The 26,420-nt window shown below is 45.0% G+C and overlaps 1 protein-coding gene across 1 annotated transcript in view; it reads left to right on the top strand.

Moving 5' to 3' along the window:
• The first annotated feature begins 1,110 nt into the window (after nucleotides 1–1,110).
• cmya5 (cardiomyopathy associated 5) overlaps nucleotides 1,111–26,420 on the top strand; it is a 59,956-nt gene continuing 34,646 nt past the window's right edge. Inside the window, exons 1-2 of the mRNA XM_090238178.1 lie at nucleotides 1,111–1,343; nucleotides 13,574–19,871. Coding sequence (XP_090094304.1) covers nucleotides 1,246–1,343; nucleotides 13,574–19,871 — 6,396 coding nt within the window. The 5' untranslated portion in view covers nucleotides 1,111–1,245. The remainder of the gene's footprint in view (nucleotides 1,344–13,573; nucleotides 19,872–26,420) is intronic.

The raw sequence follows: 26,420 nt of genomic DNA, 5'->3' as shown, positions 1-26,420 counted from the left end.
GTGAGAAACATTTCAATGTAGCCCTATCCTTATAGGCCAATTCCCACAAGTGTAAAAGGGTAAGGCCTTTTTCTACTTACACAGAGTCCGATGAACTTTCAAATGAAAGTTCAAGAACATTGGGAAACGGCACTCCAATTTGATTTTTTATTCATATAGAAATGTGTGTTATAGATCTATCATTCTACTTGAAAGTAAGTCTAACAAGCATCTTTTACTTTTGGTTTTTCGTACATTAGCTTTAAACAGCTGAAACAACAATATTTTTGGTTATGGAAAATATATTTCACAGCGGTTAAGATGGTACAATGATTATCAACACAATATTAGTTTATTTTGTAACATAAACTGAAATTAGGCAAACTATTAAAGTTTTAGCCACCAGGAAATGGCAGAGCGATTTCTGCATAGTGCAACTTTAAAAGACAAAAAAAGTCACCTGATTTCACCTTTTTATTTTTGTCCGGCAAGGCTAACACGTTTTAGCACGTATTCCTTCTTTAGACATACCATTTGTATATCTCTGAGTGTAGTTGAAGGAAGTTAAAAAATTGTTTTGCGAGCCATTGCTAACTAGCGTTAGCGCAATGCCTGGAAGTCTCCCAGAACAGCTAGCATGCTCGCACTATCCCTTTAAACTCACACTGACCCTGATCCATGCTGCCACTAGAACACTGTGGCACTGTGACCCACTTAAAGCTATTTTAGAGTTATGACCATGTCATGTTTCTAACCAGGACCCACCATTTGGAGGACATTGATTTATAATTCCCTCTGTGTTGTTCCACATAGGGAGCAAACTTGCACAGCTTTAGATAATGTAGGCACTGTATCTTAGGGAACAGTTGTTGCAGTGAGTGACATGTTACGTCTCTGTCTGAGGGTGTTGTTGTAGGTCCACAGACTGAAACGCAGGGGGCAGAAAGACACAGTGACCTGTCTCACACTCCTCACCCCTCTGTCCCTCTCTTTCAGCCTATATATTCTCTCCATCTCTCTCCCCTCCCCTCTCCCTTTCCCTTAGCCCTCTCCTGTCTCGCTCTGTCCCTCTCTGTCAGTCTATTTCCAGTGCTAGCTGAGTCAGGCGAATAGCTCCCAGCTTGGAATGACACAAATAGGAAGAGGGACTCCAATCCTCTAAGAGGGTCAGATACCAACAGAAAAATAACAAGAAACTTTAGAAAACATCAGGAACTACGGAAAAATACTGAAACCTGCTAAAGGAACCTGCTATAAACTACAAAAATGGACTCTGATATGGCTTTGACGGAATTACAGGAGCATGAGTTGCCAGAGGCCGTCGTTCAGGAGGATGAAGACGACGTGGAGGAACTCAGGAACAGGTGCTTGAATTTCAGCTAAGTGCTTCACTGTCTTACTGTGCTCTGGAGCACACAGACACACACACACACACACACACTCTACAACACTAGGACAATTAGTGCTCTATTAATTAAGATCCGCTTTAGCCGACATCCGTATAGCTATTATTTTGGTCGTGTCGGAGGTGAAACTGCGTTAGAGCTGTCAAATCCACAAGCGACTCCTGTCATTATACCTAAAGCGGACATTGCCAATGGCTGCACAGAGTCACATTACGAGAAATCGTATGCAGGCTTGTTTACAAGTTCGAACACTGGAAAGCGATTTAGACTGATAGAAAAACTTAATTATTTTGTTTAATGATTTTCAATTTGAGCATCATTATTTCTATATAGCCTACATTTTCTCATTCTGAACTGTGTGGCTTTGTGACAATGATCAAGAGCAGCTGCTCACCGGTTTGACAACTCCCATGCAGTTACATCTCAGACACCACCAAAACATCAGTATGCGGGTGTCAGTGATCACCAGTTAACACTTGATCTAATTGAATCTAGGCCTTACACTATCACACAGTTTAGTGCTTTACTCTCTAATTAGGTTATCCTGAATATTGCTACTGTAGCTACATAGATAGTTGTCCCGCAGCTCCAGTCACGATGATGTTCGGGGACACTAGCCTTCCCAGTTTTGATCTACTATTGGACAGAGCGAGTGCTCAGTGCATGTAGGATCATTTGTTATACAGTTTTTCTCAATTGCGTACAAGCAATTTTTCGATCTGTGTTGAAACGTATCTATAGCATAACAGCAATGATCAAATGCTCAAATACATATCTTAGACCACATATCTTAGACCTCATCAGTGAATAGTACAAAGTTCATTGTTTTGTTCACAGAATATTAACACGTTGTTTTCATCATAAAATAAATGTGTGCAATTGTGTTCACTGTTTCTGGCTATCAGTAAATACTACTGCACAAAATTCTAAATCATCCCATAAGTGTCATACCATTTGAGTTGTTCCATGTCATTTCAGCAAGCCATGACACCCACCATTGTTCTGAAATCGTTTTTGTAATTATAAACTGGTAAGATTGACATTCCCGAAACCTTATTTTGTTGAAATTGTATTTAATCTCAGAAAAATTTATAAAATTGATTGCACCCAAATTGTCCATTTAAGTTTAAAGGATATATTCAATAAATATAGCACCCAACATCCGATTTGGACCAAACGTCTTCCTACAAATGAGTAAGACATGAGGAATCCAATAAAATACTCAAAAGCCACCCACAAACCCCTCACTTCAATCCCACTCCAACAACCAGAATACAATATAAGTCAATATCTATGTCTGACAAGTAGTATGAATATGCAGTTTGTAGTATTGTTTCTTCATACTATGTAATGTGTTCTTTGTGAATTTGTTGATGGTTATTTTCCTCTGTTCTGAGAAATTTTTTTTTTTTAAATTACCATAAATTACTGTGAAAATATCAGGTTTTGACCACTAAATGCTGCTGTTCCTGCTATGCTGCCAGACATTTTGCTGGTCCCTTGTTTATATTAAATGGATCACATTTCCTTTGCAACTTCGGGTAGAAAACCAATACATTTTGCTCATGGTAGATAAATTGCGTGGTCATCATCACAATTCAAGTCATTCCTTCATTAAATAAATTCATTTTGTCTTTCTCTTAGCAACTTAATGCTTCAACCCAACATTCCTTGAATAGTCCAACAAGGCAGCCTTGTGAGAGGGCTATCCCTATGGTGCAGTGAACCTTTTCTACAAGACTAAAACTTTGTTGGAGAAATGGGCTAGCGACTAAAAGGTTCTAACAACCCTAATAAAATATTACAATTGTAATACAATTGTAATACTTGCAAGGCAGTCTTATATTTCCAATAACATTATTAGAAAACAGCTCTATATGCAGTGTGATTTGTGACATTTACCATTAAACCCAACCCAACTCAATACCATTACAATTGCAAAAGACTATACAGTGTGTGTTTGGGACTTAAGACCACTAGCGCCCTCTACTGAAGAACATTAGAATGATGCTAGACAAGGCCAATTCATTACCGGTCTCAATTAAATTAAGTGCATGCTCGGAAAAGCAAATAGCATAGTTATTTTTTTAAGATATCTGCTGGGATGGTGTAAATACAACTAGGCTGCATTCCACACTGCAATGGGTATTTATTTATTTTTACCTTTATTTAACTAGGCAAGTCAGTTAAGAACAAAGTCTTATTTTCAATGACGGCCTAGGAACAGTGGGGCAACTGCCTGTTCAGGGGCAGAACGACAGATTTGTACCTTGACAGCTCGGGAGTTTGAACTTGCAACCTTCCAGTTACTAGTCCAACGCTCTAACCACTAGGCCATATTCCAACCATGAGCAACGGCCTGCTCTACTCTTGCTGATTTGATTGACGTAAATACCAGAAGTTTGATTTTTAAAATAGATTTGAATGTAACTCTGGTCTCTCAAACCAATACTGACATTCTTATTATTACTGAGTCTTGGTTAATAAAGTCTATGTCGAATACTGATGTGTCTCTGACTGGTTATAATGTATACAGATTTGGCAAAGGTGGGGATGTCGTCATATTCGTAAAGGGCATCTTAAACGTTTCCCTACGCAATGTCAATGTTTAATCTTGAATGTAGGCCTTGGTAATAAAGCCCAGCTGACACCAGTGGGAATTTATCTCCCTCCCTCGGCTCTGCCTTGTGCTCTAAGGCGGGAATTACGACCAGAGTTATGCACGCATAAATGGAATGGCATTCCCTTTTTATGCACTTTTCTCTCTACGTGTATTCTGAACTTGAATTTAGGCATGAGAATAGCGTGTTATTCTTTTGGGGTGGAGATCAAAGAAATGAAGTATGGCGGCGGTGTGTCTACGGATACGCCGTATCCTGACCTCAACTTAATTTCCTCATAATTCCAACAATTTCACGCGCGATGAAAGGATGAATAAGGTCGACATCTACTTTATTTTTCCCGATATAAATAGCACCATTTTTCATGCACTGTAATTTACAAATTGATAAGAGCTACTGTAGGTAAATGAGTAAGCCGTTTGGATAAGGGGATTGTAAATATAAATGACAATTGTTTAGATTTATTTTACCTTATGATTGCAGGAGACAAATGTGTAACTAGTCATATGGCAGCAAACTGAAGCATATCAATATATCAACCTTTTCCACTGTGACGTTTATGAAATGATGGCCTTATAATCTTTGGAGAGCCATAGTTTGGAGAGCCATAGCTTCTGTAGTCATGCGCAAATTACAGTATAGCACCAAACATACCAAGTTGATTTATAATAATTTCTATAATGTTTAATTACAGTATACGGACAGACTTTTCAATGAATTTTTTACAATGTGTATCATGTTAAATATTAGCCACTATCAGTAGCCTTTATTCCTAAGGATTGCTAGCATTAGTGGATCATATTAGGCTAACAAATTAATTTGGGACATGTAGCCTATTTGAATCATAATGGAATGCATACCATACTGTAGCAGCTTAAACCTAGACCCTGGCGCACTGTTCACAAAGACTGGATTCAAATTAAAGGTACACCACATTTAAAGGGATGGCTTTAGATACATGTACTGAAAACCATATTGAACACAACTCTACAAGAAAATCTGTAAGTGGGAGGGTTTTCAGGAGTTGAATTACATTTATTGAGTGCGTGCAGGGGAACAACACCTGCTAAGCCTGATACGCACCTGCATAAGGTAAGTCTGAATACCAATTACTGAGAAATGCGTAGGAATTGTCTGAATTACTGTCTTACTATGCTAAATCTTAATTATTCATATTGGGTCATTTTAATCTGGATTGGTTGATGCCAGTGTCAGACAGCTCAGTAAAAATATATTTCAGCCTAACTCTAACTTGGCTGATAAGTAAACCAACTCTCCCCAACTTTAAACACCCTAAAGAATGTACTCTTTTAGATATTATTCTAACAAATGCCCTCCTAAATATACTGCCAATGGAATCTTTGCTAATGAGCTCAGTGAACATTGTCCCATTGCCTGCATAAGAGATGATAAGCTACCTAAATCCTGCCCACGGATTATTGCAAAGAGACATTTTGGGCATTTGAATTATCAACATTTCATGTCTGATCTGGGGTTGTGTGACTCGGGGATTGTGTCATCTGACTCGGATCAGGCCCTACATTGTTTTGCTTCTCTGTTCAACAATTGTAGATAAGCATGCATACATTTAACGAAAAATTACAGGAAATACATTTTGCTTGGGCTAAGGCTAAATTGACTGATACCATGGATGACTGGCAGTCCTATAGACAGTCATACACAGTCATACATACATGTAGATTTGGCCTCGTGTTGTAGATTATTGTGCTGCTGAAAGGTGAATTCATTTCTCGTCTGATGGAAAGCAGACTGAACAAGGTTTTCCAATAGGATTTTGCCTTTACTCAGCCCCATTCTGTTTCTTTTTATCCTAAAGAACTCCCCAGTCCTTAACTATTACAAGCTGTTACGGTGCGTGAATGAGGACCCAAAAGCGAATCAACTTAAACAGAGCTTCTTTAATTACCAAACATAGGTAGGCTCAGATGGACCGGCAGATTCCGACAGGACAGGACAAGGTTACAGCAAACATGACGACAGTCTGGTTCAGGCATGAATGACACAAACAAACAAGAATCCGACAAGGACAGGAGCAGAAACAGAGAGAGATATAGGGACCTAATCAGAGGGAAAAAAGGGAACAGGTGGGGAACGGGGTGAATGGGTAGTTAGAGGAGACAAGGGACAGCTGGGGGAAAGCGGGGGAGAAAAGGTAACCTAACACGACCAGCAGAGGGAGACAGGGTGAAGGGAAAGGACAGAGACAAGACAACATGACAGTACATGACAGTACCCCCCCACTCACCGAGCGCCTCCTGGCGCACTCGAGGAGGAAACCTGGCGGCAACGGAGGAAATCATCAATCAGCGCACGGTCCAGCACGTCCCGAGAGGGAACCCAACTCCTCTCCTCAGGACCGTACCCCTCCCAGTCAACTAGGTACTGATGACCACGGCCCCGAGGACGCATGTCCAAGATTTTACGGACCCTGTAGATAGGTGCGCCCTCGACAAGGATGGGGGGGGGGGGGGGAAGACGAGCGGGGGCGCGAAGAACGGGCTTAACACAGGAGACATGGAAGACCGGGTGGACGCGACGAAGATATCGCGGAAGAAGAAGTCGCACTGCGACAGGATTAATGACCTGAGAGATACGGAATGGACCAATGAACCGCGGGGTCAACTTGCGAGAAGCCGTCTTAAGGGGAAGGTTCTGAGTGGAGAGCCAAACTCTCTGACCGCGACAATATCTAGGGCTCTTAGTTCTACGCTTATTAGCAGCTCTCACAGTCTGCGCCCTATAACGGCAAAGTGCAGACCTGACCCTCTTCCAGGTGCGCTCGCAACGTTGGACAAAAGCCTGAGCGGAGGGGACGCTGGACTCGGCGAACTGAGATGAGAACAACGGAGGCTGGTACCCGAGGCTACTCTGAAAAGGAGATAGCCCGGTCGCAGACGAAGGAAGCGAGTTGTGGGCGTATTCTGCCCAGGGGAGCTGTTCTGACCAAGACGCAGGGTTGCGAAAAGAAAGACTGCGTAAGATGCGACCAATAGTCTGATTGGCCCGTTCTGCTTGACCGTTAGACTGGGGGTGAAAGCCGGAAGAGAGACTGACGGAAGCCCCAATCAAACGGCAAAACTCCCTCCAAAATTGAGACGTGAATTGCGGACCTCTGTCCGAAACGACGTCTGACGGAAGGCCATGAATTCTGAAAACATTCTCGATGATGATTTGTGCCGTCTCTTTAGCAGAAGGAAGCTTAGCAAGGGGAATGAAATGAGCCGCCTTAGAGAACCTATCGACAACCGTAAGAATAACAGTCTTCCCCGCTGACGAAGGCAGTCCGGTGACAAAATCTAAGGCGATGTGAGACCACGGTCGAGAGGGAATAGGAAGCGGCCTGAGACGGCCGGCAGGAGGAGAGTTACCGGACTTAGTCTGCGCGCAGACCGAACAAGCAGCCACGAAACGACGCGTGTCATGCTCCCGGGTGGGCCACCAGAAACGCTGGCGAATGGAAGCAAGCGTACCCCGAACGCCAGGGTGGCCGGCTAACTTGGCAGAGTGAGCCCACTGAAGAACGGCCAGACGAGTAGGAACGGGAACGAAAAGAAGGTTCCTAGGACAAGCGCGCGGCGACGGAGTTTGAGTGAGTGCTTGCTTTACCTGCCTCTCAATTCCCCAGACAGTCAACCCAACAACACGCCCCTCAGGGAGAATCCCCTCGGGGTCAGTGGAGGCTACTGAAGAACTGAAGAGACGAGACAAAGCATCAGGCTTGGTGTTCTTAGAGCCCGGACGATAAGAAATCACGAACTCGAAACGAGCGAAAAACAGCGCCCAACGCGCCTGACGCGCATTAAGTCGTTTGGCAGAACGGATGTACTCAAGGTTCCTATGGTCAGTCCAAACGACAAAAGGAACGGTCGCCCCCTCCAACCACTGTCGCCATTCGCCTAGGGCTAACCGGATGGCGAGCAGTTCGCGGTTACCCACATCATAGTTACGTTCCGACGGCGACAGGCGATGAGAAAAATACGCGCATGGGTGGACCTTGTCGTCAGAGAGGGAGCGCTGAGAAAGGATGGCTCCCACTCCCACCTCTGACGCGTCAACCTCGACAACGAACTGTCTAGAGACGTCAGGTGTAACAAGGATAGGAGCGGATGTAAAACGATTCTTGAGGAGATCAAAAGCTCCCTGGGCGGAAACGGACCACTTAAAGCACGTCTTGACAGAAGTAAGGGCTGTGAGAGGAGCTGCCACCTGACCGAAATTACGGATGAAACGACGATAGAAGTTCGCGAAGCCGAGAAAGCGCTGCAGCTCGACGCGTGACTTAGGGACGGGCCAATCAATGACAGCTTGGACCTTAGCGGGATCCATCTTAATGCCTTCAGCGGAAATAACAGAACCGAGAAATGTGACGGAGGAGGCATGAAAAGTGCACTTCTCAGCCTTCACAAAAAGACAATTCTCTAAAAGGCGCTGGAGGACACGTCGAACGTGCTGAACATGAATCTGGAGTGACGGTGAAAAAATCAGGATATCGTCAAGGTAAACGAAAACAAAGATGTTCAGCATGTCTCTCAGGACATCATTGACTAATGCCTGAAAGACAGCTGGAGCGTTAGCGAGGCCGAAAGGAAGAACCCGGTATTCAAAGTGCCCTAACGGAGTGTTAAACGCCGTCTTCCACTCGTCCCCCTCCCTGATGCGCACGAGATGGTAAGCGTTACGAAGGTCCAACTTAGTGAAAAACCTGGCTCCCTGCAGGATCTCGAAGGCTGAAGACATAAGAGGAAGCGGATAACGATTCTTCACTGTTATGTCATTCAGCCCTCGATAATCTATGCAGGGGCGCAGAGACCCGTCCTTCTTCTTGACAAAAAAAAACCCCGCTCCGGCGGGAGAGGAGGAGGGGACTATGGTACCGGCGTCAAGAGCTACAGACAAATAATCTTCGAGAGCCTTACGTTCGGGAGCCGACAGAGAGTATAGTCTACCCCGGGGGGGGGTGGTTCCCGGAAGGAGATCAATACTACAATCATACGACCGGTGTGGAGGAAGAGAGGTGGCCCTGGACCGACTGAACACCGTGCGCAGATCGTGATATTCCTCCGGCACCCCTGTCAAATCACCAGGCTCCTCCTGTGAAGAAGAGACAGAGGAAACAGGAGGGATAGCAGACATTAAACATTTCACATGACAAGAGACGTTCCAGGAGAGGATAGAATTACTAGACCAATTAATGGAAGGATTATGACAAACTAGCCAGGGATGGCCCAAAACAACAGGTGTAAAAGGTGAACGAAAAATTAAAAAAGAAATGGTTTCACTATGATTACCAGAAACAGTGAGGGTTAAAGGTAGCGTCTCACGCTGAATCCTGGGGAGAGGACTACCATCCAGGGCGAACAAGGCCGTGGGCTCCTTTAACTGTCTGAGAGGAATGTCATGTTCCCGAGCCCAGGTCTCGTCCATAAAACAGCCCTCCGCCCCAGAGTCTATTAAGGCACTGCAGGAAGCTGACGAACCGGTCCAGCGTAGATGGACCGACAAGGTAGTGCAGGATCTTGAAGGAGAGACAGGAGTAGTAGCGCTCACCAGTAGCCCTCCGCTTACTGACGAGCTCTGGCCTTTTACTGGACATGAAGTGACAAAATGACCAGCGGAACCGCAATAGAGACAGAGGCGGTTGGTGATTCTCCGTTCCCTCTCCTCAGTCGCGATGCGGATACCTCCCAGCTGCATGGGCTCAGCACCCGAGCCGGCAGAGGAAGATGGTAGTGATGCGGAGAGGGAGGCGACGGAGAGCGCGAGCTCCTTTCCACGAGCTCGGTGACGAAGATCAACCCGTCGCTCAATGCGAATAGCGAGTTCAATCAAGGAATCCACGCTGGAAGGAACCTCCCGGGAGAGAATCTCATCCTTTACCTCTGCGCGGAAACCCTCCAGAAGACGAGCGAGCAAGGCCGGCTCGTTCCAGCCACTGGAGACAGCAAGAGTGCGAAACTCAATAGAGTAGTCTGTTATGGATCGATTGCCTTGACATAGGGAAGACAGGGCCCTGGAAGCCTCCTCCCCAAAAACAGATCGATCAAAAACCCGTATCATCTCCTCCTTAAAGTCTTGATACTGGTTAGTACACTCAGCCCTTGCCTCCCAGATTGCCGTGCCCCACTCACGAGCCCGTCCAATAAGGAGAGATATGACGTAGGCGACACGAGCAGTGCTCCTGGAGTAAGTGTTGGGCTGGAGAGAAAACACAATATCACACTGGGTGAGGAACGAGCGGCATTCAGTGGGCTCCCCAGAGTAACACGGCGGGTTATTGATTCTGGGCTCCGGAGATTCGAAAGCCCTGGAAGTGGCCGGTGGATCGAGGCGGAGATGGTGAACCTGTTCTGTGAGGTTGGAGACTTGGGTGGCCAGGGTCTCAACGGCATGTCGAGCAGCAGACAATTCCTGCTTGTGTCTGCCTAGCATCGCTCCCTGGATCTCGACGGCTGAGTGGAGAGGATCCGAAGTCGCTGGGTCCATTCTTGGTCGGATTCTTCTGTTACGGTGCGTGAATGAGGACCCAAAAGCGAATCAACTTAAACAGAGCTTCTTTAATTACCAAACATAGGTAGGCTCAGATGGACCGGCAGATTCCGACAGGACAGGACAAGGTTACAGCAAACATGACGACAGTCTGGTTCAGGCATGAATGACACAAACAAACAAGAATCCGACAAGGACAGGAGCAGAAACAGAGAGAGATATAGGGACCTAATCAGAGGGAAAAAAGGGAACAGGTGGGGAACGGGGTGAATGGGTAGTTAGAGGAGACAAGGGACAGCTGGGGGAAAGCGGGGGAGAAAAGGTAACCTAACACGACCAGCAGAGGGAGACAGGGTGAAGGGAAAGGACAGAGACAAGACAACATGACAGTACATGACACAAGCATACCCATAACATGGAGCAGCCACCACTATGATTGAAAATACGGAGAGTGGTACTCACTGATGTATTGGATTTGCCCCAAATATAACACTTTGTTTTCAGGACAAAAAGTTAATTGCTTTGCCACATTTTTTTGCAGTGTAACTTTAGTGTCTTGTTTCAAACAGGATGCATGCTTTGGAATATTTTTTATTCTGTTCAACTTCCTTCTTTTCACTCTGTAAATTAGGTTAGTATTGTGGAGTAACTACAATGTTGTTGATCCATCCTCAGTTTTCTCCAACACAGCCATTAAAATCTGTAACTGTTTAAAGTCACCATTGGCCTCATGGTAAAATCCCTGAGCGGTTTCCTTCCTCTCCGGCAACTGAGCTAGGAAGGACACCTATATCTTTGTAGTGACTGGGTGTATTGATACGCCATCCAAAGTGTAATTAATAACGTCACCATACTCAAAGGGATATTCAATATCTGCTTTTTTTTTTTTTTTTACCCATGTACCAATAGGTGCTCTTCTTTGTGAGGCAATGAAAAACCTCCCTGATCTTTGTGGTTGAATCTGCATTTGAAATTCACTGCTCGATTGAGGGACCTTACAGATAATTGTATTTGTGGGGTACAAATATGAGGTAGTCATTATGCAACTATGCAACTTATGTGACTTGTTAAGCACAGTTCTACTCCTGAACTTATGTAGGCTTGCCATAACAAAGGGGTTGAATATTTATTTACTCAAGACATTTCAGCTTTTAATTTTTAATTGATTTGTAAAACTTTTAGAAAACATAATTCCACTTTGACATGATGGCATATTGTGTGTAGGCCAGTAACAAAACATCTCTATGTAATCAATTTTAAATTCAGGCTGTAACACAACAAAATGTGGAAAAAGTCAAGTGGTGTGAATACTTCTGAAGGCACTGTAGATGTCTGTCTTTGGTTTGGAAAGCAAAGTCAACATACTGTACTTCTTGAACTGTGTATGTCAGAATAGTAGGAATCCAGCAAACTTCTGGAAAGTACTTAAATCTCTGAATGTTAGCTGTTAGCTGACATGGGCTAGTTGATCTGGACGTTTCTGCCAAGTTATAAATAGCTCTCTAAGGTATTCAATGACTGACATGACAAGAGGAAAACTGATGACCGATTTCGAAATGGCACCTTGTGCATTCTACTATTACAACTTTCAAGACTAAGTTGAAAGCTGGACTGAGATCAGCTCAGACAGATGGAAACACCATTTTGCCTCAGCTGGCCATCTATTTTAAAGAATAGTTTCTAGAAATTCCTAATTTATTCCCCTCGAAACTTTTGAAAATGATGCACTCCCAGATACACATTCTCTATTTTCATATCAACCATTTTATATCTATGATTTGGTAAGTGCCTTGCTAACAAATCCACAGGGGCTGATTCTCTTGATCCCTTCTTACTGCAGCTCTCTGCCCCACTTATTGCAGAATCATTAGCCTATATTTTTTAATTGACAATTGTTCCTGGTGTTATCCCTAAGATCTGGAAAGTGACACGTCGTCCCCCCTACACAACGGAGTAGATCATTTTGACTTAGATCAATTATCTTGCCTTTCCAAAGTTTTAGAATCCCTGGCCAACTCTCAGCTAAGACCTTTTTAAACTTCTCATTCTATTCTAAATGTGCACCAGTCTGGTTTTAGACCCAGACATAGCACAGTTTCAGCTGCTACGCTTGTTATAGATGATGTGTTAAATTGCTTAGATCATAAAAAACATTGTGCTGCCTCATTCATAAACCTTCCAAGGCCTTCGACACTGTTGACCATTACATTCTCACTCAAAGGCCGACTTGACTTAAATAGGCCTGGATCAGGCTTCTTGCAAGTGGTTAGAGAATGATCTGTGACAGGACACAATGTGTGATTTGCGACGGTGTCCGGTCTACTTTCCTGGATATTACAAAAGGTGTGCCGCAGCTACTATCCAAATGAAGAAAGTTCAACAAAAGAAAAATACAACTCTGTTGTTGACCTTTAGAACATTTATCCTATAGCTGCCATCCCTTTACACATCCAACTGGGCACAGGCATCAATTCAATGCATATTCTACGTTGGTTCAATGACATGGAAACAACGTTGATTCAACCAGTGTGTGCCCAATGGGATGTTGATTTTGTTAAATAAACCTGGGGCGATGGAAACCTGCCTATTGACTCTCCCCTTTGAATGCCCCAAACCGACCCATTTTTAGCTTCACCTTCTGAGTCCATTGGAGAGGATCAGCTTGAGCAAAGTGGGGTGTAGAATCTTCGCTCTAGAATTGATCTAGAAATAATATTCCCTGCCTGCCAGATAATAGGGTTTGTACAATTAAGATTCCCAGAGCTACGGTCAAGCGATACCCCTTGCCAAACACACATGCGCACAACCAGACATTGATTAATTGATCACTTATCACACACACGCACTGATATGCACACACACACTGCAAGTTGATGCACACTTCTCTAGTTATCAAGCTGAGAAACGGTTGAGGTAATCACGTTCAATGTGAGGTTTTTGCTCACAGTTTGCTATTCCCGGAATACCCCCTGAAGTACCCCCACATGTGCATTTCACTTGTAGACCTATGTTCTTATGTGCTCCCAAGTAACTAATCTAACTCCCTGTTCTTTTCTTCAGTCTGCGGGAGGTGGTCCAGGACCAGTCTGTGAAGCCCAAGCTGCAGTGTCTGATGGTGGACCCGTCCTTCTCCATGGTGACTGTTCAGAGTGAGGACAGCGGCATAGTCTGGGAAACGGCCTCCAGCCGATGCTCCACCCCCTGGGCGTCGGAGGCCAGCTACAGCTCTGACACCTACAGTTTGGATGGCTCTGCTACCGGTGGTGGAGGTGCACAGGGCAAAATTACCATTGTCTTCGATGAGGACAAGATAGTTCGGAGGAGGAAGAGGATGAGAGGAAAGGCCAGGCTGGGGGAGAGGCTAAGGAGACCCGGGAGCTCCAGGTCTGGCTCGACACTGGGGGTGGAGAGGCCTGAGATGGCTGAGGTGTCTGTGCCAAACATCCGTGTGGAGAGTGTAGAGTCAGACACAGAGTCAGGGGAAGTGAAAGACAAAGAGCAGGAGCTGTTTAGTCTGATTTCAGAGGGTTATGAGATCCTCAACATCAAAGTCCCGTCCAAACTGCCCACAGTGGACGAGGAGGAGAGCACTGAGCTGCAGGATAACCTGTCCTACTTGGAGGAGACACCCAGGATCAGGTCCAAATCCAGGCGGGGCTCTGAGGCCTTACCTGCCCAGGACTACCCAGAAATGAAGGAGGTACAGGAGGGCACAGAAGGAGAAGAAGTAGGAGAGTCTAAGCCCTCAGAACCCACAGAGCAACAGGGGCCTCACAGCCACAGGGACGGCACCAGCGACATGGACTACTTTGAGGCATTTACCCTCCTGGATGAGGTGGTTCCTGGGCAGCAGGTTCCAGAGCCAGTGGGAGACGAGACACCCACGAAGCCCCAACGAGAGGAGACTAATCTGGGGCAGATGACAGCCACAGACAGCCTCTCTGCAGCTCCGGACGATGACTTTGTGTTTGTCACAGACATGGAGATTGCCAGCGAGCGTTTGGATGAGGTGTTCTACGGGAACAAACACCACGCACCCCCAGAGGACCTGATGAAAAGGGGAGAAGAGGATGAAGAGGAGGGAGGGAAGGAAGGAAGAAGGGAGAGTCTGAGGTCTCTGAAGGAAAGTGGGTCAGCGCTGTTCGGCAGAGAGGAGAGCATCCTCACCCCCATCTTCCTCTCCCCAGGACCCCCTAAGATCATTGATCCCATCCTGCTAGAGGAACCCACAGCCATGTCCTTCCTCTACTCCGACCTGTACGAGGACGCCATGGGGGAGAGGAGGAGGAGCGACGAGGAAGGCTCAGAGGCAGAAAGCGTGGGGTCGGACAGATCGTTCCAGAGGCGACTGTCTGATTCAGAGGAAACAGACGGATACCTGGAGAAGTTTATCCTGAAAGACGAGACTCCCAATGTGGAGGACCAATCAGAAGAAGTGGATGGTAAAGGGGAGGGGCTAATGATGTGGTCGCAGAGTAAGTTTGAGCTGACCGGATTCCTAACGAGAGTGGTGGAAGAAGAAGAGGAGGAGAAGGAGGAGTGTAAGAATGAGGAGATCAAAGCTGCAGAGATGAATGGGTACCTGCAACCAGCAGGATATAAAGAGATGGAGGAATCAACAGAGATGGAAGAATCAACAGAGAAATCTTTGCTGCACATCAAGGAAACTGGTCCAGAAAAAGACTCAAAATACAGACAGACTGTAAATACAGACAGCAAAGTGTCTCAAGTTGAGAAGGACCATCTAGTCCCAGGAAAGAAACCTGAGAAGGTTGATGTGATAGAGGAAGCTAAAAGTGAGACAACACCTGAGGCACATGAGTCAGAGGTTGACAGCCAGGAGGAGGTAGTGTCAGATAAAGTATCCCATGAAACAGAACTACTAGCTCAGGCAGAGGAGGTGAAAAAACAAGACAAAGTAGAAGTGTCTAGAGTGGCAAAACCAGTTGTAATTCAGGAGCCTGTGGTTGTACAGGTGAATCAGGTGTCAACTGAAAGTAAAACAGAGACTGTAGTTAAAGCATCTGAACCTGTAAGAGCAGAGGATGCTATTAAAGATCCAACTGAGGCCATAGCAGGAGCACTGGAGCTACACAGGGTCTCTCAAAAGGCAGTTACTGATTTATCAGTAGTTGTTGTGAAAGTATCAGATGATACTAAAATGGCATCTGAAATTGCAGCTGAAGCAATCAATAGAATGGAAATGCTAGCTGAAGCACACAAAGTTGAAAAAGTAGAGAATAGATCTGAGGAGCCTGTGAGTGTAGCGGAGGAGTCCTTCACACACAATCCTGAAGCCAAAGTAGTTCCAACTGCCCCTCCTGCAGAAGCTGCGGAGCAATGGGCGTCACTTCTTGCCCCTGCTGAGGGAGATAAGGGACAGGAGAAAGAGCCAATGAAGAAGCAGGACTTGGAAGGTGAGGACGAGTGGGTGTTCACTCCCCTCAGGAGCTTTGCTCCTCAGGAAGACCTCTCTGAGCTGCACAGAGAAACTGTCGTTTCAGAGATGGAGCTGCACAGGGAGACTGCAGAAGAGCTGGAGTATGAGATAATCTCGCAGCAGGAGGCAAGAGAGATGATGGTGTCTGAGACAGAGAGAAAACAGCTCTGCCCAGGCCCTAACTCTAATCTAGAGAGAGAGAGGGAGCTGGAGAAAGAAAAGGAGAGAGAGATGGAGTTGGAGAGGGAGAGAAAGAAGCAGAGGCTCAAGGAGGAGGAGAGACAGGAGAGGGAGGAGTGGGAGAGAGAGGAGAGGGGGAAACATGAGAAGGAGAGACAGATGGGGTTGGAGAAGGAAAGAGAAAGGGAGAGGCTAAGGCTGAAGGAGGCAAAGGAGAGACAGGAGAAGGAGAACAAGGAGAGGAAGGAAAATGAGAGACAGGAGAGGGAGAGACATATACAATTGGAAAGGGAGAGAGATAGGGAGAGGCAGGGGCTGAAGGAGGAGAAGGAGAGACAGGAGAGGGAGAAACAGGAGAGGGAGAGACAGGTGGAAAATGAAAGAGAAAAGGAGAGGCTGAAGGAAGAGAAGGAGAAGGAGGAGAAGGAGAGACATGAGAGGAAAAGACAGATGGAGAGGGAGAGAGAAAAGGAGAAGCAGAGGCTGAAAGAAGAGAAGGAGAGACAGGTGAGGGAGAGAACAATAGAATTGGAGAGGGAGAGAGAAAGGGAGAGGCTGAAGGAGGAGAAGGAGAAGGAGAGACAGGTGAAGGAGAGACAGGAGAGGGATAGACATATAGAGTTGGAGAGGAAGAGAGAAAGGCAGAGGCAGAGGCTGAAGGAGGAGAGCGAGGAGAAGGAGAGACAGGAGAGGGAAAGAGAAAGGGAGAGGCAGAGGCTGAAGGAGGAGAAGGAGAGACAGGAGAGGGAGAGACAGATGGAGAAGGAGAGAGAAAAGGACAGGCAGAGGCTGAAGGAAGAGAAAGAGAGACAGGAGAAGGAGAAGGAGAGACAGATAGAATTGGAGAGGGAGAGAGAAAATGAGAGGCAGAGGCTGAAGGAGAGAGAGGAGAAGGAGAGACAGGAGAGGGAGAGACAGATGGAGTTTGAGAGGGAAAGACAAAAGGAGAGGCAGAGGCTGAAGGAGAGGGAGGAGAAGGAGAGACAGGAGAGGGAAAGGCAGATGGAGTTGGAGAGGGAGAGAGAAAATGAGAGGCAGAGGCTGAAGGAGAGAGAGGAGAAGGAAAGACAGGAGAGGGAGAGACAGATGGAGTTTGAGAGGGAAAGACAAAAGGAGAGGCAGAGGCTGAAGGAGAGGGAGGAGAAGGAGAGACAGGAGAGGGAAAGGCAGATGGAGTTGGAGAGAGAAAAGGAGAGGCAGAGGCTGAAGGAGGAGAGCGAGGAGAAGGAGAGACAGGAGAGGGAGAGAGAAAATGAGAGGCAAAGGCTGAAGGAGGAGAGACAGGAGAGGGAGAGACATATGGAGAAGGAGAGAGAAAAGGACAGGCAGAGGCTGAAGGAAGAGAAGGAGAGACAGGAGAAGGAGAGACAGATAGAATTGGAGCAGGAGAGAGAAAATGAGAGGCAGAGGCTGAAGGAGAGGGAGGAGAAGGAGAGACAGGAGAGGGAAAGACAGATGGAGTTGGAGAGGGAGAGAGAAAGGGAGATGCATAGGCTGAAGGAGGAGAGTGAGGAGAAGGAGAGACAGGTGGAGAGGGAGAGAGAAAAGGAGATGCAGAGGCTGAAGGAGGAGAGCGAGGAGAAGGAGAGACAGGAGAGGGAGAGAGAAAGGGAAAGGCAGAGGCTGAAGGAGGAGAGCGAGGAGAAGGAGAGACAGATGGAGAAGGAGAGAGAAAAGGACAGGCAGAGGCTGAAGGAAGAGAAGGAGAGACAGGAGAAGGAGAAGGAGAGACAGATAAAATTGGAGAGGGAGAGAGAAAATGAGAGACAGAGGCTGAAGGAGAGAGAGGAGAAGGAGAGACAGGAGAGGGAGAGACAGATGGAGTTTGAAAGGGAAAGACAAAAGGAGAGGCAGAGGCTGAAGGAGAGGGAGGATAAGGAGAGACAGGAGAGGGAAAGGCAGATGGAGTTGGAGAGGGAGAGAGAAAAGGAGATGCAGAGGCTGAAGGAGGAGAGCGAGGAGAAGGAGAGACAGGAGAGGGAGAGAGAAAAGGAGAGGCAAAGGCTGAAGGAGGAGAAAGAGAGACAGGAGAAGGAGAGACAGATAGAATTGGAGCGGGAGAGAGAAAATGAGAGGCAGAGGCTGAAGGAGAGGGAGGAGAAGGAGAGACAGGAGAGGGAAAGACAGATGGAGTTGGAGAGGGAGAGAGAAAGGGAGAGGCAGAGGCTGAAGGAGAGAGAGGAGAAGGAGAGACAGGAGAGGGAGAGACAGATGGAGTTGGAGAGGGAGAGAGAAAGGGAGATGCATAGGCTGAAGCAGGAGAGCGAGGAGAAGGAGAGACAGGTGGCGAGGGAGAGAGAAAAGGAGATGCAGAGGCTGAAGGAGGAGAGCGAGGAGAAGGAGAGACAGGAGAGGGAGAGAGAAAGGGAAAGGCAGAGGCTGAAGGAGGAGAGCGAGGAGAAGGAGAGACAGATGGAGAAGGAGAGAGAAAAGGACAGGCAGAGGCTAAAGGAAGAGAAAGAGAGACAGGAGAAGGAGAAGGAGAGGCAGGAGAGGGAGAGACAGATGGATTTGGAGCGGGAAAGAGAAAATGAGAGGCAAAGGCTGAAGGAGAGAGAGGAGAAGGAGAGAGAAAGGGAAAGGCAGAGGCTGAAGGAGGAGAGTGAGGAGAAGGAGAGACAGGAGAGGGAGAGAGAAAAGGACAGGCAGGGGCTGAAGGAAGAGAAAGAGAGACAGGAGAGGGAGATACAGATAGAATTGGAGAGGGAGAGAGAAATTGAGAGGCAGAGGCTAAAGGAGAGAGAGGAGAAGGAGATACAGGAGGGGGAAAGACAGATGGAGTTAGAGAGGGAGAGAGAAAAGGAAAGGGAGAGGCAGAGGCTGAATGAGGAGAGCGAGGAGAAGGAGAGACAGGAGAGGGAGAGACAGATGGAGAGGGAGAGAGAAAAGGACAGACAGAGGCTGAAGGAAGAGAAAGAGAGACAGGAGAAGGAGAGACAGATGGAGTTGGAGCGGGAAAGAGAAAATGAGAGACTGAGGCGGAAGGAGAGGGAGGAGAAGGAGAGACAGGAGAGGGAAAGACAGATGGAGTTGGAGAGGGAGAGAGAAAGGGAGATGCATAGGCTGAAGGAGGAGAGCGAGGAGAAGGAGAGACAGGTGGAGAGGGAGAGAGAAAAGGACAGGCAGAGGCTGAAGGAAGAGAAAGAGAGACAGGAGAGGGAGAGACAGATGGAAAGGGAGCGAGAAAAGGACAGGCAGAGACTGAAGGAAGAGAAAGCGAGACAGGAGAGGGCAGAGAAGGAGAGACATGAGAGGGAGGAAAAGGAGAGGGAGAGAGAGTTGTTGAGGGAGGAGGAGAGACAGGAGAGGGAGGAGAGGGAGCAGAAGGAGAGACAGGAGAGAGAGAGGGAGAGAGAAAGAGACAATCAGAGGCTGAAGGAGAAGGAGCGACAGGAGAGGAAGAGTGAGATGGAGTTGGTATTGGAGGGAGAAAAGCAGAAGGAAAGGGTGAGAGAAAACCTGTTGGTGGATATGGAGAGGCAGAAGGAGCGAGAGATGGAGGAGAGGGTAAGAGAAGAGAGAGGGCTGGATCTCCCCGCTTACGAGGAGCCCATTGAGGCTGATTATGAGATATTCGATGCGGAGGAGGAGAGCCAGGCCAGAGCAGCTGCTGCCCTACAGGGGATGGATTGCTTCTGTCTGGGCTGTGGTTGTCTGCTCTCTGAGACTGACAGACTGTCTGGAGGACACCAGGATCATGAGGTCACCAGCGTGGAGACAGCCTACGAAGACATCAGGGTGAGTGACAAAGTTAGATGTTAGTGGATAGAGTACACTATTCACATCACCCCATGTCACAATTCAGGTAATTCATTATTGTGTCCCTTCCTGGAAACTTGTCTTGCATCTTACACTCAACAGCACAGCATCACCACATTTAGTGCAATTATACATAAATGCATAAAACAATGTAAATCAGCACTATACAACTAGATACAACACTTGTGGATCATACCTGGGCTCAAATACTATTTCAGGTATTTCATTACTTCTAAATACATTTCAAAACAAAATAAATTTGAACAAGTACAGTGGGTATTCACCTCTTTGGATATGTTCACATTTTTGTTGTGTGACAAAGTGGGAGTGAAATGAATTTAGTTGTGATTTTTTTTTGTCAACTACAAAGACCAGGGATCTTTTCGAAAGCTTCATAAAGAAGAGCAGTGATTGGTAAATGGATAACAATAACAAATCAGACAATGATTCAAGTGTTTGTTTCATATGATGTTGGTTATTTATGTGTTTATGGAGGGCTCATCTGCAAAAGAGACTGTGGTCTCAGCATGCCTTCCTGCTTAAATAAAGGTTGAATAAAATCCAATAAATGGTAATATCTCTTTAAACGTGGTCAAGTTAATAATTATGCTGTGGATGATTTATTGAACCACCCAGACACAACAAAGATAGAGTCGTCACTCTGAACTGAGCTGCAGGATGAGGCCATTGGTGATTTTAAAACAGCTACAGAGTTCAAGGGCTGTGAAGGGAGAAAACAGAGGATGGATCAACAACATTGTAGTTACTCCACAATAATCGGCTAAATTACAGAGTGAAAATATAAAATGCGGAATTTAAAAATCAAAAAAACATGCAACAAGGCACTAAATTAAAACTGAAAAAAAATTAAACACGGCAAAGAAATCAACTTTTTTGGCCTTAAATGCTGAGCCTTATGTTTGGGGCAAATCCAACACAACACATCACGAAGTAACTGCCTCCTTATTTAGAGGAATAGCTGCTTCCGTCTGCTTTACACCAGAGACTGGGAGAGGAATTCACCTATCTCCAGGACAATAACCTACAACACAAGGCTTTACACTTGGCTCATTGCGCTCTAGCTATCATGTTTCAGGTCATTTTATTTCATTTTCCTTTATTTAACAAGGCAAGTCAGTTGAGAACAAATTCGTATTTACATGATCTGTGTCGTAATATTAATTGAATCAGAAACACATTTGCATTGCTGGTTATAGACTAATGTTAGCTAGCTAACAATGAACCAAGTTGGTTAGCTTTAGCTACCTGCAGATTCATACTACAGCTATGACAATGTTTGTATTGGTAGTAGTACGAGTTGCGATTATGGCGGTTCATTGTTTAGCAAGCTAGCTAACAAAAGACAGATGATTACATGACCCATCAAGTTAGCCAGGTGTGTCTGGGGGTGATTATGGCCATCCTATTGTATTTCATGAACATCAATTTAGATTGGTGTGTCGGGTAAGCATCATCTAATAATTATAATGTATATTTATCTGGACACTCTCAGTTTTTGAAATTGCTACTATGCAGTAACCATTTCACTGAACCATTTTCACCTTCTGTATTCTGTGCATGTGGCAAATAAACTTAGATTGTATTTGATATAGTGTCTGTTTACCAGAGATGGTAATTTGAAGAACAACATGACCTGCAAAGTCAGATTACGATATAGGCCAAGGACTAGATAGTGTATTTTTACCTGAAGTTTTTCCTTATTGTTGGCTACTACTTTTACTACTTTTAGTCTGGAAATCGTTGGTTGTTTACTAAACTACTCACTCTGTTTAGCACATGGCCTCATGTGAATCCTTAAAGAGATGGGTGGGGCTAAGGCTCTAAGAGGGTGTGAACAATGCTGAATAGGTAGAGACAAAGAAGAGCTCTCCAGTAGGTGTACCAAAACATTCAGGATACATTTTCTGGGTGATTTAAATATTGAAAAAGCTTCAAACTGTAACTTGTGCCTGCAACCTGGTTCAGGTTATCAGTCAACCTAACAGGGTAGTTACAAACAGGACATGAATGACATCATAATCATGTATTGATCACATCTTTACTATTGATGCAGAAATTTGCTTTAAAGTAGTATCCAAATCCATCGGATGTAGTGATCATGTAGTGATCAGGAAAACCAAAGTTCCAAAGGCTGTGCCTAATATAGTGTCTAAGAGGTCATACAATACGTTTTGTAGTGATTCCTACGTTGTTGATGTAAATAATATTTGTTGGTCTGTGGTGTGTAATGAGGAGCAACCAGATGCTGCACTTGACACATTTATGAAATTGCTTATTCCAGTTACTATTAAGCATGCACCCATTATTAAGAAAAGCAAAAGCAAACACTGTTAAATCCCTGTGGATTGATGAGGAATTGGAAAATGTAATGGTCGAGAGGTATGAGGCAAAAGGAATGGCACATACTGTAAGTCTGGCTGCAGAACCGATTGGTAAACGTACTGCATATTCAGAAATCATGTGTCTATCTGAATAAAAATAAGAAATTATACTATGAAACCCTCCTGTACTCCCTGTTCACTCATGACTGCACGGCCAGGCACGACTCCAACACCATCATTAAGTTTGCTGATGACAACAGTGGTAGAACTTATCACCAACAACGACGAGACAGCATATAGGGAGGAGGTCAGAGACCTGGCCGTGTGGTGCCAGGACAACAACCTCTCCCTCAACGTGATCAAGACTAAGGAGATGATTGTGGAATACAGGAAAAGGAGGACCAAGCACGCCCCCATTCTCATCGACTGGGCTGTAGTGGAGCAGGTTGAGAGCTTCAAGTTCCTTGGTGTCCACATCACCAACAAACTATCATGGTCCAAGCACACCAAGACAGTCGTGAAGAGGGCACAACAAAACCTTTTCCCCCTCAAGAGACTGAAAAGATTTGGCATGGGTCCTCAAATCGTCAAAAGGTTCTACAGCTGCACCATCGAGAGCATCCTGACTGGCTGCATCACTGCCTGGTATGGCTACTGCTCAGCCTCTGACCACAAGGCACTACAGAGGGTAGTGCGTACGGCCAGTACATCACTGGGGCCAAGCTTCCTGCCATCCAGGGCTTCCATACTAGGCAGTGTCAGAGGAAGGCCCTAAACATTGTCAAAGACTCCAGCCACCCTAGTCATAGACTGTTCTATCTGCTACCGCACGGTAAGCGGTATCAGAGGGCCAAGTCTAGGTCCAAGAGGCTTCTAAACAGCTTCTAACCCCAAGCCATAAGACTAATCAAATGGCTACCTAGACTACTTGCCTTGCCCCTCCCCCCTCCTTTACGCTGCTGCTACTCTCTGTTATTATTTATGCATAAGTTACTTTAATAACTCTACCCCACATGTATATATTACATGAATTACCTTGACTAACCGGTGCCCCTGCACATTGACTCTGTACCGGTACACCCTTATATATAGCCTCTATTGTTATTTTACTGCTGCTCTTTAGTTATTTGTTACTTTATTTCTTATTTTGGTAGGTATTTCTCTTAAAACTGCATTGTTGGTTAAGGGTGTGTAAGTAAGCATTTCAATGTAAGGTCTTTGTATTCGGCGCATGTGACAAATACAATTTGATTTGAAACAAATATAAATTCTATTAAGATTGATAGAAAAAAGCTTTGGAGCACCTTAAATAAAAATTTGGACAAAAAGGCAAACTCAGTTCCATCATTCATTGAATCAGATGGCTCATTCATAACAAAACCCAATGATGTTGTCAATTACTTAAATTATTTTTTTTATTGGCATGACATGCCAGCAACAAATGCTGACACTACACATCCAAGTATAACTGATTTGAATTATGAAAGACAAGCATTGTAATTCTGTGAAGTGAGTGTGGAAGAGGTGAAAGAATGATTGTTGCCTATCAACAATGACAAGCCACCGTGGTCTGACAACTTGGAGGGAAAATTATTGAGGATAATAGCGGACGATATTGCCACTCCTATTTGTCCATATCTTCAATCTAAGCCTACTAAGTGTGTGCCCTCAGGCCTGGAGGGAAGCAAAAGTAATTTGCTAACCAAGAATAGTAAAGCCCCCTTTACTGGCTCAAATAACCAACTAATCAGCCTGTTACCAACCCTTAAAAATGTTTTTCACCAGATACAATGGTATTGTACTGTAAACAAATGGACAACAGACTTTCAGCACGCTTGTAGGAAAAGACATTCAACAAGCACGACACTTACACAAATTACTGATGATTGACTGAGAGTAACGGATGATGAAAAATATTGTGGGGGCTGTTTTGTTAGATTTCAGTGTGGCTTTTGACGTCATCAATCATAGTCTGCTACTGGAAAAACGTATGTGGCTTTACACCCCCTACCATATTGTGGATAAAGAGTTACCTGTCTAACAGAACACAGAGCGTGTTCTTTGATGGAAGCCTCTCCAACATAATCCAAGAATACGCCAGGACAGCTGTCTAGGCCCCTTACTTTTTTCAGTTTTTACTAGTGACTTGCCACTGGCGTTGGGTGAGGCCAGTGTGTCTACAACACTATACACGTCAGCTAGTGAGTGAAATGACTGCAACAATTAACAAAGAGTGGCAGTTAGTTTCAGAATGGGTGGCAAGGAATAAATTAGTCCTAAATATTTAAAGAAGTAAAAGCACTGTATTTGGTACAAATCATTCACTAAACCCTAAACCTGAACTAAATCTTGTAATAAATAATTTGGAAATTGAGCAAGTTTAGGTGATTAAACTGCTTGGAGTAACCCTGGATTGTAAACTGTCATGGTCAAAACATGTTGATACAACAGTAGCTAAAATGGTTTAGAAGTCTGTCCATAATAAAGCGCTGTTCTGCATTTTTAACAACACTATCAACAAGGTAGGTCCTTCAGGCTCTAGTTTTGTCACACCTGGACTACTGTTCAGTCCTTTGGTCAGGTGCCACAAAGAGGGACCTAGGAGAATTACAATTGGCTCAGAACAGGGCAACACGCGCTGGCCCTTAAATGTACACGGAGAGTTAACATTAATAATATGCATGTAAATCTCTCATGGCTCAAAATGGAGGAGAGATTGACTTCATCACTACTTGTTTTTGTACAAAGTGTTGACATGTTGAATGCACCTAAGTGTCTGTTTAAACTACTAGCACACAGCTCAGACACTCATGCATACCCCACAAGACATGCCACCAAAGGTCTCTTCACAATCCCCAAGTCAAGGACAGACGGTGGGAGGTGCACAGTGCTACATAGATCCATGGAACTCTATTTCTCATCAGGTAACTGATGCAAGCAGTAGAATCAGATTTGACAAACAGATAAAAATACACCTTATGGAACAGTGGGGACGCGAAGAGACACACAGGCACAGACACCACACACTCTACACACAGATCGATTTTGTATAATAGATATGTGATAGTAGAGTAGTGGCCTGAGGGAACACACTTAATGTGTTGTGAAAAGTGTTATGAAAGGTTATGTCATGTCATATTTTAAATTGAATATCACTGCCTTAATGTTGCAGGACCCCAGGAAGAGTAGCTGCTGCCTGGGCATGTGGTAACCAAAAAAAGTGTTAAACAAATAAAAATATATTTTATATTTGAGATTCTTCAAAGTAGTCAGTCTCTGCCTTGATGACAGCTCTTGGCATAAAGAAAATAAAGAAAAACCCACGATAGCTTGCTATCTAGGGTGACACCCAGCAGTTTAGTCTCTTCAACTTGCTCAATTGCCACATTATTCAATAGATCCAGGTGAGGTTCAGGAGTGAGCTAGTGATTTGTCCCAAACATTATGCTTTTAGTTTTTTAGATATTTAGCACCAGCCTATTGTTAGTTACCTAATCTAAAACTGACTAGAGCTCTATGTTAAGGGTGTCAGTTATTAATTTTACTGTTGCAGCCGTTGTGTATACTGTTGAGTCAAAAAGAAAAGAAGACATTGTTATAATAGTAATCTTGGTCCTTTATGTGTAAAGACCCCTCCAACATGGACACACAGGTTTTGTTCAAGGTCAGTGGAAAACAAAACAATAATAGTCCAAGCCTGCTGCCCTGTGGTACACCACACTCAACTAAATTTGCATTAAAGAGGTTTCCATTAAGGAAAACCCTCTGTGATCTACTGGATAGGTAACTGTTCATTCTTGATAAGGCAGAGAATGTTAATCCACAACACCTACGTTTCAGCAATATGTTATGATGATTGATATCAAAAGCTGCACTGAAGTTTAACAAAACGGCTCCCACAATCTTCTTATTATCAATTTCTTTCAGACAATAATCAGTCATTTGTGTCAGTGCCGAGCATGTTGAGTGCCCTTCCCTATAAGCATGCTGAAAGTCTGTTGTTAATTTGTTTCTGTAAAATGACATTGTATGTGGTCGAACATCATTTTTGCTGAAAGTTTGCTAAGCAACGGAACAGGCTGATTGGTCTGCTGTTTCAACCATTAAAGGGTGCTCCTCCCTACAGGCCTGAGGGAACACTCCGTATTCTAGGGTTAGGTTGAAGCTTGAAGAATTTTGAAGATAA

Source organism: Oncorhynchus mykiss, chromosome 6 (assembly GCF_057628025.1).
Source record: "Oncorhynchus mykiss isolate SJ-2025 chromosome 6, ASM5762802v1, whole genome shotgun sequence".
NCBI classification, from domain to species: domain Eukaryota; kingdom Metazoa; phylum Chordata; class Actinopteri; order Salmoniformes; family Salmonidae; genus Oncorhynchus; species Oncorhynchus mykiss.
The sequence above is the reverse complement of the archived record's forward strand: the minus strand, read 5'-3'. Positions and strand labels throughout refer to the sequence as shown.